At 38.3% G+C, this 14,719-nt stretch overlaps 3 protein-coding genes across 8 annotated transcripts in view; 2 read left to right on the forward strand and 1 right to left on the reverse strand.

Annotated features, from left to right (window-relative positions):
- The first annotated feature begins 1,086 nt into the window (after positions 1–1,086).
- On the forward strand, positions 1,087–2,029 carry LOC126621707 (uncharacterized). Its single transcript, XM_050290273.1, has one exon. It carries the CDS (start codon positions 1,184–1,186, stop codon positions 1,856–1,858), a length of 675 nt encoding a protein of 224 aa, XP_050146230.1. The 5' UTR covers positions 1,087–1,183; the 3' UTR covers positions 1,859–2,029.
- Positions 2,030–5,064: 3,035 nt separating this feature from the next.
- On the reverse strand, positions 5,065–7,182 carry LOC126621705 (protein CHAPERONE-LIKE PROTEIN OF POR1, chloroplastic-like). Of its 3 annotated transcripts, none has more exons than XM_050290265.1 (4): positions 6,747–7,182; positions 5,862–6,222; positions 5,639–5,684; positions 5,065–5,491 (listed from the first exon to the last, which is right to left on the reverse strand). In XM_050290265.1, exons 1-4 carry the CDS (start codon positions 7,074–7,076, stop codon positions 5,083–5,085), a joined length of 1,146 nt encoding a protein of 381 aa, XP_050146222.1. In that variant the 5' UTR covers positions 7,077–7,182; the 3' UTR covers positions 5,065–5,082. The 3 variants fall into 3 exon arrangements, with proteins under 3 accessions (XP_050146222.1, XP_050146223.1, XP_050146224.1); XM_050290267.1 differs by lacking the exon at positions 5,639–5,684 and adding an exon at positions 5,685–5,731 and having other exon boundaries at positions 5,390–5,491; positions 6,747–7,174; XM_050290266.1 differs by lacking the exon at positions 5,639–5,684 and having other exon boundaries at positions 5,171–5,491; positions 6,747–7,170.
- A 1,654-nt stretch (positions 7,183–8,836) lies between these two features.
- Positions 8,837–14,719, forward strand: part of LOC126621695 (uncharacterized) — a 55,931-nt gene continuing 50,048 nt past the window's right edge. The window contains exons 1-13 of one of the 4 annotated variants that reach the window (XM_050290251.1): positions 8,844–9,161; positions 9,411–9,438; positions 9,650–9,756; positions 9,882–9,950; positions 10,061–10,115; positions 10,315–10,362; positions 10,470–10,624; positions 10,788–11,026; positions 11,286–11,376; positions 11,664–11,792; positions 11,900–12,053; positions 12,319–12,413; positions 12,521–12,794. In XM_050290251.1, the coding sequence (XP_050146208.1) occupies positions 8,934–9,161; positions 9,411–9,438; positions 9,650–9,756; positions 9,882–9,950; positions 10,061–10,115; positions 10,315–10,362; positions 10,470–10,624; positions 10,788–11,026; positions 11,286–11,376; positions 11,664–11,792; positions 11,900–12,053; positions 12,319–12,413; positions 12,521–12,706 (1,584 nt within the window). In that variant the 5' untranslated portion in view covers positions 8,844–8,933 and the 3' untranslated portion in view covers positions 12,707–12,794. Of the gene's footprint in view, positions 9,162–9,410; positions 9,481–9,649; positions 9,757–9,881; positions 9,951–10,060; positions 10,116–10,314; positions 10,363–10,469; positions 10,625–10,787; positions 11,027–11,285; positions 11,377–11,663; positions 11,793–11,899; positions 12,054–12,318; positions 12,795–14,719 lie in introns of those variants that run through there. The other 3 variants (XM_050290250.1, XM_050290249.1, XM_050290252.1) reach the window with 3 other exon arrangements.

The following is a 14,719-nucleotide window of genomic DNA, read 5'->3' on the forward strand; positions in this document are numbered from 1 at the left end:
TTGAGAAAGCAATCATGCTGGGGGTCTCGCTCTCGAGATTCGGGGAGCAGTGTCTCTTCGATTTTTGAGAAAGTAATCATGTTGGGAAAGTGGCTCTCGAGATTCGGAGGGCGGTGCCTCTTCGATTTTGGAGCAAGCAATCTTGTTGGGAGTGTTTTCTCGAATGTGAGTAAAGGTTGGGCATGTTTGCTAGTCTACCTTGCCACGAAGCACAGAGGTTGACACACAGGGACTTTCCAATTCTCCAGCAATGGTACTGTTCCTTTACCCTCTCTTCGATTTTTAAGAAAGTAGTCATGTTGGGAGTCTGGCTCTTTAGATTCGGAGGACGGTGCCTCTTCGATTTTGGAGCAAGCAATCTTATTGGGAGTGTTTTCTCGAATGTGAGTAAAGGTTGGGCATGTTTGCTAGTCTACCTTGCCACGAAGCACAGAGGTTGACATACATGGACTTTCCAATTATCCAGCAGTATTACTGTTCCTTTACCCTTGTGGGTAATAATATGGTAGCTAGACCTTCAAAATTTATGGGTCTAAACTTTGTTAGTGCTGTTTCTTTGCTATTCTTTTACCCTTCTTGGTCAGAGCGATGTAGTGGGAGCTGCAAGCTTCACGTGCTCAACTTTGGCAGAGAACTTTGGCAAAGTTATCTGTGGTACCCATGAGCTATTGTTGCGTGTGGGAAGTGGGTGATTGAACAGTAAGATTCATGTGTTTTCTACTTCCCCAGAAGTCTTTGACAGAATGCCCATAATTTCCGCAAAGCTGAGTGTGCGTGTGACAGGTGCTGACAAGGCTGGAAAAGTAGGTGCCTCTTCGATTTCTGAGATCGGCCCTCGTGGTCTCTAGGGCGCCCAGCTTTTGAGAAAGCGAGCGCCTCTTCGATTTCTGAGATCGGCCTTCGTGGTCTTTGAGCAGCCCAACTTTTGAGAAAGCAAACGGCTCTTCGATTTCTGAGATCAACCCTCGTGATCTCTAAGCAGCCCAACTTTTGAGAAAGCAAACGCCTCTTCGATTTCTGAGCAGGCGCCTCTTTGATTTCTGAAGCTCCGTCGAGTGCAGATTTTTATAGAGGCTGGCATTAAGTTCCAAAGCACACTTGAATCTCCACCAGTAGAAGCTTCATTCTTGCACTTCTAAGATCTTGATTTGTCCGACCTCTTCTCTCTTCAACACCTTTGAAAATGTCTGGCCCCTCCGACCGTCGTTTTGACTTGAACCTTGTTGAAGAGGCAGCCCCGCCTTCTCCAGACAACATATGGCGCCCATCCTTCGTCTCCTCAACTGGTCCTCTTACCGTTGGGGATTCCGTGATGAAGAATGATATGACCGCTGCGGTGGTGGCCAGGAACCTTCTCACTCCCAAAGATAACAGACTACTTTCCAAACGGTCTGATGAGTTAGCTGTTAAGGATTCGCTGGCTCTCAGTGTTCAGTGTGCAGGTTCTGTGTCTAATATGGCCCAACGCCTATTTGCTCGAACCCGCCAAGTTGAATCATTGGCGGCTGAAGTGATGAGTCTCAAACAGGAGATTAGAGGGCTCAAGCATGAGAATAAACAATTGCACCGGCTCGCACATGACTATGCTACAAACATGAAGAGGAAGCTTGACCAGATGAAGGAAACTGATGGTCAGGTTTTACTTGATCATCAGAGATTTGTGGGTTTGTTCCAAAGGCATTTATTGCCTTCGTCTTCTGGGGCTGTACCGCGTAATGAAGCTCCAAATGATCAACCTCTGATGCCTCCTCCTTCTAGGGTTCTGTCCAGTACTGAGGCTCCAAATGATCCCCCTCCGGTGCCTTCTCTTTCTGGGGCTCTACCGACTGCTGAGACTTCTCCTAAGCAACCTTTGTGAAGGCTCCCTCTTGTGTGTTTATTTTGACTCATGTATATGTACATATTTGTAGCTTATCGGGGATATCAATAAATAAGCTTTCCTTCATTTCAACGTATTGTGTTAAATACACCAAAGCCTTCTTCGCTAAGTTCTTTAAATTTTCTTTTGTTGAAGCTTGTATGTTGAAGCTTTCTGAGTGGAGCATGTAGGTTGGGGTAGTGTTCCCTTAAGTTCCCGAGTGAGGAAAACTTCTTGGTTGGAGAATTGGAAAATCCAAGTCACTGAGTGGGATCGGCTATATGAATCTTAGAACGCCATTGTGCTCGATCCTGTGTCATGTCCTTCGTTAGATCCAAGTACTCTAAGTCTTTTCTTAGAGTCTCTTCCAAAGTTTTCCTAGGTCTTCCTCTACCCCTTCGGCCCTGAACCTCTGTCCCATAGTCGCATCTTCTAATCGGAGCGTCAGTAGGCCTTCTTTGCACATGTCCAAACCACCGTAACCGATTTTCTCTCATCTTTCCTTCAATTTCGGCTACTCCTACTTTACCCCGGATATCCTCATTCCTAATCTTATCCTTTCTCGTGTGCCCACACATCCAACGAAGCATCCTCATCTCCGCTACACCCATTTTGTGTACGTGTTGATGTTTCACCGCCCAACATTCTGTGCCATACATCATCGCCGGCCTTATTGCCGTCCTATAAAATTTTCCCTTGAGCTTCAATGGCATACGGCGGTCACACAACACGCCGGATGCACTCTTCCACTTCATCCATCCAGCTTGTATTCTATGGTTGAGATCTCCATCTAATTCTCCGTTCTTTTGCAAGATAGATCCTAGGTAACGAAAACGGTCGCTCTTTGGTATTTCTTGATCTCCGATCCTCACCCCTAACTCGTTTTGGCCTCCATTTGCACTGAACTTGCACTCCATATATTCTGTCTTTGATCGGCTTAGGCGAAGACCTTTAGATTCCAACACTTCTCTCCAAAGGTTAAGCTTTGCATTTACCCCTTCCTGAGTTTCATCTATCAACACTATATCGTCTGCGAAAAGCATACACCAAGGAATATCATCTTGAATATGTCCTGTTAACTCATCCATTACCAACGCAAAAAGGTAAGGACTTAAAAAAAAAAAAAATCAACACACCTCTTAGGAGAGAGTGAGTTCACCTCTTAGGAGAGAGTGAGTTTTAGTAGTTTTTTTTTTAATATTTAAGTTTTGTTAGTAAAATACAGAACGGTTAAGCACTTGAAAAAAACGTGTGTATTATTCGACAATTTGCTAAATTAATACTTTGCAAATTCGGAAATTTTATTTTTTAAATTATTTATTTATTATTATTTATTCAATAATATGTTTAAAATACAGGTGTAAAGTGTGAATATTAAATATATTATTGAAAAATGTGTGAAAATAACATGTTTTAATGTGAAAAATACGTATACAATTGTTGACCCTAAAAATTATTTAGCCTATGTGGCGCTCAAGCCAAATAGCTAATGAGCTAACTACGTCATTCGTTTGAATGATGCATGCCAACGCGACGATCGAGCTCGTTCAGTGAGTGAATGAATGCGGCGATGGTGGTGTCAAACGCGTTGCCGGCTTTTGTATCTTATGATTGCGGTTGAGAAAGGAACTTGTCTCGGCCTACGGGTTCTAGAACCTGAAGACTAGGTTGCTAGTCTTTGCGAAGTTTCATCTGCATAGGGTTTGGCCGCTTCAATTATATTTCTGCAAATATAAGTGCGCCAAATATGTAACAGATTGTACGGACACAAATACTCAAAGGAGATAAGTGCCTTGATTGTATATGTGGTTTGGCTGTCGAAGTGTCGAACTCTAAAATGTACTTATGAACATCCAACTATAAAACGGGTTCAACTTTCAATGTGCCAAACAATGTAACCTGATAACACATCACTTCGCTAAAAAAGCTAATGGAGTGACCTCTTCCAACAATGACTCAAAGAACCCTTGTTGATAGATACTTGGATAGGTAGTCAACTGAACTTGAAGTAGTGTCGTCCGATGCAAACTTTAAGATACTCCACGACCATGTGACTCTACGGTGCCAGTGTGTCCAATACAAACTCTAAGATGTCACTGGTTGCCAAGCACACTGTTGTCCAATACAAACTGTAAGATGTGTTTGACGAAGTTAGGGAGGTGCAAAAGCTAATGGAGTGACCTCTTCCAACAACTCAAAGAACCCTTGTTGATAAAGACTTGGTTGGATAGGTAGTCAAATGAACTTGAAGTAGTGTCGTCTGATGCAAACTTTAAAATACTCCACGACCGTGTGACTCTACGATGCCAGTGTGTCCAATACAAACTCTAAGATGTCGCCGGTTGCCAAGCACACTGTTGTCCAATACAAATTGTAAGATGTGTTTGACGAAGTTAGGGAGGTCAGTGTTTTCTAAAAAATGAGAGGGTTTCGTGTAGATCGAAAAATTGCGCAGGGCAAATTTCTGTGTTGCGTTGAAGGTCCTTTGAATGTTGTAAACCCTATTTGATTTATTGAAGTGATCCTCACCTAGAGTCCCACTCGGACTAAAACTCCTTAGCGTGTCTTGATCCAATAACGAAAAACAAAAGTTCAAAAAAAAAAAAAGCATAAATATATTTAGCCCGTCACAAACCTTTCCTTATTTTTAGCCGTCGAATTGAATAAATCAAATAAAAATAACCATCAGTATTAAACATCATGCATGAAAAAATAAAAAAGGTGTTTGTTTACCATTTCCCTTCCATGGCCCAACTTAAACAACAAGCATTCCACCCCACTAAAAGCCAATAAATAAAAACTTGTCCCACCGTCCTACTCCACCATGGTTTTGGTTCGGCCACGATTTTCTCTACCGGCCAAAGACGTCAAGCTCAAAGATATGCCAAGGCAACACACTTGGCTTTCTATCACCGTCCTTTTAATCTCTAACTCACGGTCGAAGACGAATGACTTTTTACAAAGACAGTAAATCTTGGGAAATCAGGTTCATCACAACGGGTGTCCTTAGCATTCTAGGTCTAACGGAAATCGGAAGGAATCCAAAAGGGTCATACCGGTATATAAGAAGTGCTTGGCCGGAGAATTTGAAGCTGAATCCAATCTTACAACGTGGTTAGTGAATCAAATGTGGGAAACTGTCTTCCGTGCTTTACTCCTAAACTCCATAAAAATCAGATTTAAGGATAGAAAATAACAAAGAAGAAAACTCTCAACCCCCATAGTTATTGCAGGTATAAAGTTATAAACAAACTCTTGAATCCACAATAGAGCAAGAAAAAGGAGAAGGAGAAACAGACGAGAGAGAAAGGGTGACCGAGAGAACGAGAAGTTCCACTACTTTCTATTGTCAGTTTTGTACAACATGCAACGGTATACATCCTAAATAGAGCTTGATATGATCTTGCCAATGAATAATTACAGATTTCACCATTCAAGTCACAGATACAATGCTGTTTTACCGTAAATATAGGGAGACCACTAATTGCAAAAAAATTATGAATTCGCTTACTACGGCAGCAGGAGAGTGGATGCCAAGAAATGGAACAATGTCTACTTGGAGAAAATTCTCTACAGCTGAACCCACCACGGCACCAGCAACAAGCCCCCCTACAGTTATGATGGTCGCCTTCCCTGCAAAGATGAACGGAAAATTAGTCCAAATTACTTAATGCCTAATCTCAGGTTTAGAAAAACACACAAAAAAAAATCTATGGAGCCCGAACTGCATAAAGTAAATGCACTTATCCACAGATCAGATGCGGAAAATTTCAGAAATACCCTTTTATTAACCAATCGTTCTCAAAGTTGGAGATAGATAACCAACCTGACAAAACAAACCCATGACTTTCATTCATGATTGATGAAACCATGCTAAACGATAAGACAAAAAGAAGTGAATACAAGGATTTATGACATAGAAACTTGCAAGTAATCTCCAATACCGTAAGGACGTCTAATAAGTGACAATAAGGAAATGCCTGTACATAAGAAAACTCCATACCTAACTTAATATTCTTTTTGGTCATGAAGTACAAGGAAGCTCCAAAGCTACCAGCCAGGATCAGTCCAGGAACATCAGCCCCTCCATACGGCCCCGAAGAAGAACCGGAAGCTCCATTGACATAAGTTAAGGCCATCAAAGCTCCATAGACACCAACTTGTACACCCAGATCACTTGTCGAGGGCGTTTCCACTGCAATAGGTGGATTCTTCACAGTAGCCTGCAGCCACTGCGGCACTGATCCAATCCCAGGAGCACTCACTGGCTTAACATCAGCATAACGAACACTGCTATTCACAACTTTCCCTGCCCGTCGCTGAGTTAAGCTTCTCATAAGCAACATGTCGTACGCAGCCTCAACCTAAACTAATTAACATTAGTGATAAGGAAATCATAATCATGGCATTATAAAATTCCAAACCAAAACTAGAAACCACCATAATAAATGCTTGTGAATTGTGATACTACTACAACCCATCACCCTCAATTACCCCAAAAAAATACATCTAAATTCATAGCTTCGTTTGCAAGCACTAAATTTAACTCTTTTGCAAATTTGTGGCCCAATCAATACTTCATTAGCAATTGAGTAAAACAAATCAAATTATTAACTGCTCAAATTATAAACATTTAACATAACATATTAAATATAAACATTTACTTATTTATAAGCTCAGAAACTAGAGCTAGAGTGGCTAAAATCATACATTATTCAATAGAATCCACATAAAAAACGCACCTTTAAACATTAAAATCTCTATAATTTTGCAAAAATTAATTAGTTCAACTTCAACCCAATAGTTGTCGTACACAACCCAGGAAATTACCAAAAGAGATTGACATAAATCTCAGAAATTCGAAAGGAAGATTAAGAGATGTAATAACCTGTGCAATCGCCTCCTGGTCATCTTTACAAGCTGCGACAATCGAGTTCTTGGCGCGAAGAATTTCATCGAACGAGGCGCCGTCTGAGACGCCGAGGAGCTTGAGGGCGTTCTCGACTGACATCTCGAACGGTGCGTTGTCGTCGGCTCTGGAGGCGGCCGTGGCAGCCCAGGTTAATGTGCGGCGGGATGGGGCGATGGAGCCCCTCCAAGGCTCGAATTGCATGGCCGGTTTTCGGATTCCAGTGGGTCCGGGGCGGCGGAGGGGCGGGCGAGGGAAGGAGGAGCCGGCGGAGAGGCGGTTGGGCCGGACGGAGAGAGTGGCTGCCATGTGTTTGAAGAAATGTGAGGCTGGATTTGGTGCGAAAGTAGCGTGCGTGACGATATGGGTTGTTGTGTTGGGCTGAGTCTTTTGCCGCGGAGTGGGTCATCTATAATTGTGGACCGTTGATGGACATGTCACCACCAATCAATAATTGTATTCTTCCTTCTACGCTATTTTCTTCCTTCCTTTTACGTTAAATACTTAATAGACGGCTTTTGGGCCAACTTGGTTCCCGATTATCATAATTCATCATTTTAGTCTTTGTAATTTAAAATTGATATAAACGGTTTTTTGATATTATCATCTGTCAATTATTTTGATCATTCTGCAAAAAAATATCCGTTAAAAAACACCAGTTCACGAAAATGGGCTAATTTGACAAAAATACCTTCAATTTGATGGAGATTTCTGACAGAAAGACCAAAATGATTAACTATCTCATGACTAATTTTGGATAAAAAGCCTTTAAAACAATCTCATAGACAATTTTGGATTTAAAAAAACCCTTAATCTGGATGGTGCTATTTACACACACATTTTTCTTCTCACACACTTCTTTCAATCTCCGACCGTCAGATCGTAAATTGAAGAAGATCAAAAAATTAATAAGGGTGTAAGAAGTAAAAAGAAGTGTGTAAATAACACTACCCTTAAATCTAAGAATTTTAGCTTACAAGTGCGAAAAAATATCATGAAAAATTAGTAATAAGTGGATAACTCAAGTTAGTACTAGCTAAAGTTGAATTTGTCTTGACCTCTATTATTTATAATATGTACGAGTAGGAGTCAATTGAGTTTGAGATTTGATATGTTGGAGCTTTTATAATTTATGAATAACTCGTTTAAAAGTGTTTGCTTGGACAGAAGCATCATTGGAATAAAAATTGCTTTGAAAGTTACTTAAAACAAAAAAAACTCACTTAAGATTTGATTAATTGAAACAAATTTCCACCCGTCCCTAATGCGTTTAGATGTATGTTTAGTTGTGTAGTTCCAAAATCTGTGATGCATCTTCGTGGAATTAACAAATCTCATGCTATCGTGTCGGTTACAAAAAAAAAGAAAAAAGAAAAAAAGATTTTGTTTGGTGTTATAGAGTATCAGATATTTCAAAATTTTTATAATGAATCGAGATTCGGCTAAAAGCATACAAGTATTTGTAGAATTTCACATTGGTTAGAGAAAAAGGAGAAAACCAATTTAAATAGGATTACCCTATTCTAACTAGCCTCGAGGTTTTTTTGTGATAAAATGCCACACCTGACGGATTGTGTAGGTGCCTTTTGTGATGAAACCCTACAGCTGACGGAATGTACAGGGGTAATTAACAAGTTGACGGATTGTACATAGGTAATTAACAAGTTGACGGATTGTACAATGGTAATTAACAAGTTGAGGACAATATCAATGTTGTTGGAAGTGGATATATGACTCGTCTTTTTGATAATACTACAGTATTGTAATGAGCGAAAAGAGTAATTGATCAAATTCGTGAGCGATTTTGTAAAGAAACACTTATGATATTAAAACTTATGCCTTATCGAGCATTTTACTAGAATATCGGAGAAATCCCTTGGATAAGTGAGGCAAAAGCTGAGATCGGACTTAAACTTACAATTCGAGGACCTTAAATTTTTTTCAAATGAAAAAAATACTAATCTAATTTTTTTTTTCAAAGCCTAATCTAATCTAATTACCTTTTCATTACTACCATTCATTTTCGTATGTATTCCTTGTGGGGTCCGCCTAAATTAACCGGCTCTTGGCGCCTCACATCCCTCCTGGATCTCTTTTGCACGTCAGTTACTCGAAGCGTGGGAAATTGGTAGCCTTTGAAAGTGTGCCGTACTGGAAACTCGAACGATGTCGTTGGCTGCCTGTTGGACGCTGACTCTGACATGCCCGCCACCGACCTCCTCACGGACTTCACCCTGCTTCTCTCCCAGAAGCCGAAGTGGGTTCCGTTGCAGAGCTTCTTCTGGGCAAGCCCACGCTGCAATTGGGGGCCCAAACGACAAGGAAAAGAAGAAGGTTGTCGTTGTTGGCTCTGGCTGGGCTGGCCTCGGCGCTGCTCACCACCTCTGCAACCAGGTTTCTCTTTCTATCTCTCTATGTTTGTGGAAGACTGTGAGAATCATTCCCACCTCAATCCACGCATACGATGCAATATATGATGAATGGTTCTACTACTAGTAATTGCACCGATGCTTTTGTGATAAAACTGCGCATATGTTTGGGCTAGTAGGTGATTAGATGATAAGTTAGGATATCGCTGTGATTAGTAGTAAGTTGCTTGTCCGTCTCTCTGAAATATACCGTATTTTGGTATTTCATTTGCAGGGTTTTGATGTTACTGTTATCGAACAAGGTAGTGGCTTGGGCGTACTTCATGAAATTGGTATCCAGCGCGGTAAAAGAAGCAATCTTTTGTTTTTTATAATGGATTTTGGAAACTGGGTTTCTTTTCGAATCTTAATTTGGCAGATACCCTTTTTGATTTTTGAGAAGCTCAACGTAGGGATTGTTGAATTGAATTCTGATAAATGAGGTCAGCATTTGAATTCTGCTGTGTTTTGTAGGTAATTGGTATCCCTTCCGGAATATTTTTAGCCTTGTTGATGAGCTAGGTATCAAACCCTTTACTAACTGGACAAAGTTTGCACAATATTCAGCAGAAGGGTTGGAGGTAAGTTAATCTACATTTTTAGTGTTTGAGCAATGCTCGGTGATTGGTTTCTTGTTATTGTTTTAAAACTTGAGATTGAGTTAGAAGTTTTGAAATGTGTTAACGGAGGCAGTAATGTTCTTCAGGCTGAGTTTCCGGTATTTCAGGACCTTCCTCAATTGCCAGCACCATTTGGAACCTTATACTATACACAGGTATAGTTTGCTTGTACGGTTGCAACCTTACGAATCATAGATTCATTCCTTGTTCCGGTGAAAAAGTTTAGCAGCATAGTGTTAGTCAATAGAGTTGGCATTGTTTGCAGTTTGCTCAGCTGCCATTGGTTGATAGATTAACTTCACTTCCCTTAACAGCTGCAGGTATGTCTCATACTAAAATCTAAGATCTAGATTTAAAAAGTTTAATGCGTAATCAGTACACATTTATCTGTCGAAGGAGCTAGTAGGAAGTCCTAAACAATTGTATATATGAGAAGCTGTTGGAAGAAATTGTTGAAGGTAGTCCTACACATCTTACAATTCCTGCACTGATGAATTTATCTCTGCATTTTCTTTACAGTGATCGATTTTGACAACACAGATACAGCCTGGAGAAAATACGATGCAAGTAGGCCCTCTATATCACAAACTATGGGTTCCATTATTCGGAAAATTATTTTTTACTTGCACTGAAAACACTCAAAGCTAAGTCTAAGTAAGAGGTTTCACTGGTAGTTACTGCAAGGGAGCTTTTTAAGCAGTTTGGATGTTCGGAAAACCTTTATCAGAATGTCTTATCACCATTGATTCAAGTGGGTCTTTCTGCACCGGCTGAACAATGTAGTGCTGCCGCAACTCTTGGTTTACTATCCTACATCTTTGCTCACCAGGTTTGATATGTTTAGTTACTTTTCTAGAGTAAGAGGGGTTTTTTGCATTCGTTTCTCACTGTTTTTTTTTTTGGTCAAAATTCGTTTCTCACTGTTGAGCATTATCTTTTGTTTCTTTCCTTTTTCGTTATCTAATTAAATCGTAATATATTGATGGGTGTAGAAAAATTTTGATCTCGTTTTGTGTCGTGGAACAAGTAGAGAAAGGATTTTCAAGCCGTGGATGGAGTCTTTGACAACTAAAGGTTGCAAATTCGAGAAGGGTATGCAATTAACAGACTTTGTGCTTAATGAGGAAACTGGTTCTATTTCAGAAGTAGTTTGCAATGGAGGAGTTTATAATGCTGATGCAGTTGTCTTAGCTATTGGAATATCCACACTCCAAAAAATTATTGAAAACAGGTATCTTATGAATATCAGGATGTTTAAATTATTTTCTCTTCTATCCAATGTTTATTTGAAATGCATTCCTTTGGATTTGGTTAGGAAACTATAGATTGGTATTGCAGCAATAATGTTACAACTACACTCAAACTACAGCACACATGATAACTTTTTTCGAGATATATTATTGTTTAAAACTGCAAAATGCATCGTAGAGCTTCAATTAAACCTAGACCTGCTATTCTACCTTAATTGACAGTACTTGAGTTCTGTATAGTGCAGTGTTGTGTACAAGGGAGGAGTTTCTCAAAGTCTTGAACTTGGCTAGCATTGATGCACTCTCCGTTAAGCTTTGGCTTGATAGGAAGGTGAGTGCAGCGAAAGTCTTTAACATAGCTTCCTTATCTTAATTGCTTTTTGATGTATACATTTATTCTCCTCTTTATTATTAGCAGGAAAGTTTTATGAAGTTTTTGTGATCACTTCTGAGCTCTGATTTCTCCTTTGCTTTCGTTTTTTTTTAATACAGAATCTAGTACCTACCTTATTAGTTGGCAGTCTGACTTAGCTTTCTGTAAACAAAGCTGGTAAAATGGTATTTTTCCGTTACTATTTGACAGATCTGATTCTTTTCGTAAACTTCACACCTAACCAGGTTAACATTCCAAATGCATGCAATGCTTGCTCCGGATTTGACGATTCATTTGGTTGGACTTTCTTTGATTTGAATGCAATCCATGACGATCATAAAGATAGTTCGGTAACAGTGTTACAAGCTGATTTTGTGAGTATCTATGTTCCTAATTTTTTCCCCTCTCATCTTGTGATTATTCTCAGTCTGCTTTAGAGGTAAAATCTTATCCTTTGTTGTTCCAAATGTCTCTTGAGTAGTATCACGCCAACGAGTTGTTGCCACTGAAAGATGAGCAAATAGTCTCTCGAGCAGTATCCTACCTGTCAAAGTACAATAAAGACTTCAAGAATGTTACTGTGACAAACAAGAAGATTGGCAGATTTCCAAAATCATTACCTCACTTCTTTCCTGGTAAGAGTTTTCATGTCATGACCTATCACCTATGCCATCTTGTTATAGGTATTCAATTGTTTAGGTATGATTGTGTACACATTTTTGTATAGGTAAGTAAATTGCAATAAAGTCTACTTTACATAAACTACATGAGAACTCAGTTGGGAAATCAAAGATTTTTCAACGATCCTTCAAATCAGAGCAGACCGCAGCTGTATCTTTGTTGTTATCATTGATCCTGGAATGCATCATCTTTCTTCGCTGTTGTGTTCTCTCGTAATAGGTTCATATAAGGACATGATGCGTGGGGCTACATCTTTCCAGAACTTGTTCATGGCGGGAGACTGGATTATAACCCGACATGGTTCATGGTCACAGGTTAGACTCAAAGTCTCAAACAAACTATATCATTCCCATCTTCCTGGTTCAAGATAAGCATAAACAAAAAGACTGAAGACATATGCTTTGCTGCATTTCCTCGACAGGAGAAAACTTACGTGACGGGACTTGAAGCTGCGAATCGTGCAGTAGACTACCTAGAAGAAGGAAGTTTTGCGAAAATAATACCTGTAGAGGAAGATGAACCGCACATTCAAGCGCTTCGCAGCCTGAACAGAAGCTTCAAGGATATCACAGCACAGCTTCCGTTGTCCAGTTACTTCCTCCAATGAGCTTGTCTGGTTTGATTGTTTGCTGCAGTTTAATCCCCCATGTATTATTCTTGAATCCTACCATTAAATGAAAAAATCTTTATAATTATGGACCTTTTATCACTAATGCTGAGTATTTGAATTGATGTATTGACCAAAATTTATCCCCCTATCAAGGCATCGATCAACACTAGCTTCGTATGTCTCTCTGTGAACAAAATTTTAGAGCGAAACTTTATTACTTTGAATACTTTCATTGAAGGACAAATTTTAGTACTATGAATACTAAAATTAATAATTCCTCCCTAAATTCATTCAAGGATTAATACCAAATAAAGATTTAAAATTTTTTTTCTTAAATTTGAATTGCATGACATTTGATCAGATTTTTTTTACTTTTTCAGAATAAAATATTTTAATTTTGTTGATTTTTTTAACAAACAATATTACCTACACTAAGGATGATGGTTGAGCTTAGCCTCACAATGGAATATGGTTTAAATTCAACTTTGGCAAGAATCGAATCTAAGACTTTTCACTTACAAGTGAATATGAATACGTCTAGACTGTAGTACTAAATGACATTTGGTAATTATTTTATTACATAACAGGGGTACATTAAAAATAAAAAACTGAATAACTTTTACGTTTAAAAAATGAGTATATTTTATATTAAACATCGGTACAATCCGCATATAACAAAGTGGTAATATTTAACATGAAAAAGATTTTAAAAAAAATATATGGATAGAACTAAAAGTTTAAAAATATGGGGCACAAAAAGAAATTAAAATATATTAGTACAAGTTAAAATTAAAAAATAAAATTGTTAAAGGTTGCAAAAATGATTGCAATAAAAAAATGGGTACAAATTAAAATAGAAATATGATACAAAATTTAGCCGTAAATATAAGTATATCAAATGCAATGTTTCTTATTACTAACTGAATATGTTTGGAAATAGTTAAATAATTTTAATTATGAAATTTAGATTTATAAATGTTTTATCATTTAAATAATGACATGGATACAAATCAAAGGACCTTGAACAAAAATGAAAAATGAATAAGATTTCAATCAATGAAATAAAAAAATTCAAGGATGAGAATCTAATTTCTTTTATTCTAAGTTACTCTAATTTAAAGATAGGAGAATTGATGCTTAAGTGCAATAGAATGGGTATACTGTCTTGACCAACTACGTAAAATTTCAAATTCATATATGCAAAAGTGACTTGTCTTTAGAAATTAGAACTGATTCATGTGTGTAAATATGTGTAAGCTGAGGCATGTTCCACCTCTAACTGAGATATAGTTTGTAGAGTCATGCATTGTATGAACTCAATGGCATACGAACAAATCTAATGGCTCCTAAGAAATATTACAGACAATCGTCCAAATGCAAGTAAGAGATTTCTGACCGTTGATGCATGAGAGTTCATAAATGAATCAATGATTGTACACACAAGTGACGTGCTTAGTACATTTTGTATGTAATATACATAATGTTCTAACTAATTGACCTAACCTACATCTATCATCAATAAACTGATCTTACCTAATTCTACGTCTGAAACATTTCTTTAGCTTACAAGTCTCTACCTTCCTATTATTATACTGGTAAAAGTGAACCACTTAATATCTTCAATTAGAGATTATATACAAGTATGACTTGATACTATTTATTTAAAAATAATTTTTTACAAAGTTATAATTTTAGACGAGATTATATTTAAAAGAACTTTAACGAAAAACACTCGGTACTATTCACTTTAACGAAAAACCATATTTTTACACTAAAAAGTCAATCATGATACTATTCATTTTACCCTTTATTTTGTCCTTATCATTAAAACTCAAAGTTTTCAAATCATTTTCATTAGTTTTCCTTATATTTAATCATTTCGATTGAAAATGACCTTACTAAGTAGGAAGAGTATCAATAGCCTGTCCAAACTAGGAAGCTGCAGTGGGCCCCAACCAGCTGTCCAAATCACCCACTTGGAGAGGATGGATGCCCAATCTTGTTGGACAC

This window comes from Malus sylvestris, chromosome 5 (genome assembly GCF_916048215.2).
Source record: "Malus sylvestris chromosome 5, drMalSylv7.2, whole genome shotgun sequence".
Taxonomy (NCBI): domain Eukaryota; kingdom Viridiplantae; phylum Streptophyta; class Magnoliopsida; order Rosales; family Rosaceae; genus Malus; species Malus sylvestris.

What these genes read in the sequence shown, in the direction of transcription:
- LOC126621707 (XM_050290273.1), top strand. Translation starts at nt 1,184, where the DNA reads ATGTCTGGCCCCTCCGACCGTCGTTTTGACTTGAACCTTGTTGAAGAG.
- LOC126621705 (XM_050290265.1), bottom strand. Translation starts at nt 7,076, where the DNA reads ATGGCAGCCACTCTCTCCGTCCGGCCCAACCGCCTCTCCGCCGGCTCC. An exon ending in ACCAGGAGGCGATTGCACAG is followed by an intron (nt 6,223 to 6,746) that starts GTTATTACATCT and finishes TAATTAGTTTAG; the next exon opens with GTTGAGGCTGCGTACGACAT. An exon ending in AACGATTGGTTAATAAAAGG is followed by an intron (nt 5,492 to 5,638) that starts GTATTTCTGAAA and finishes TCATCTTTGCAG; the next exon opens with GGAAGGCGACCATCATAACT.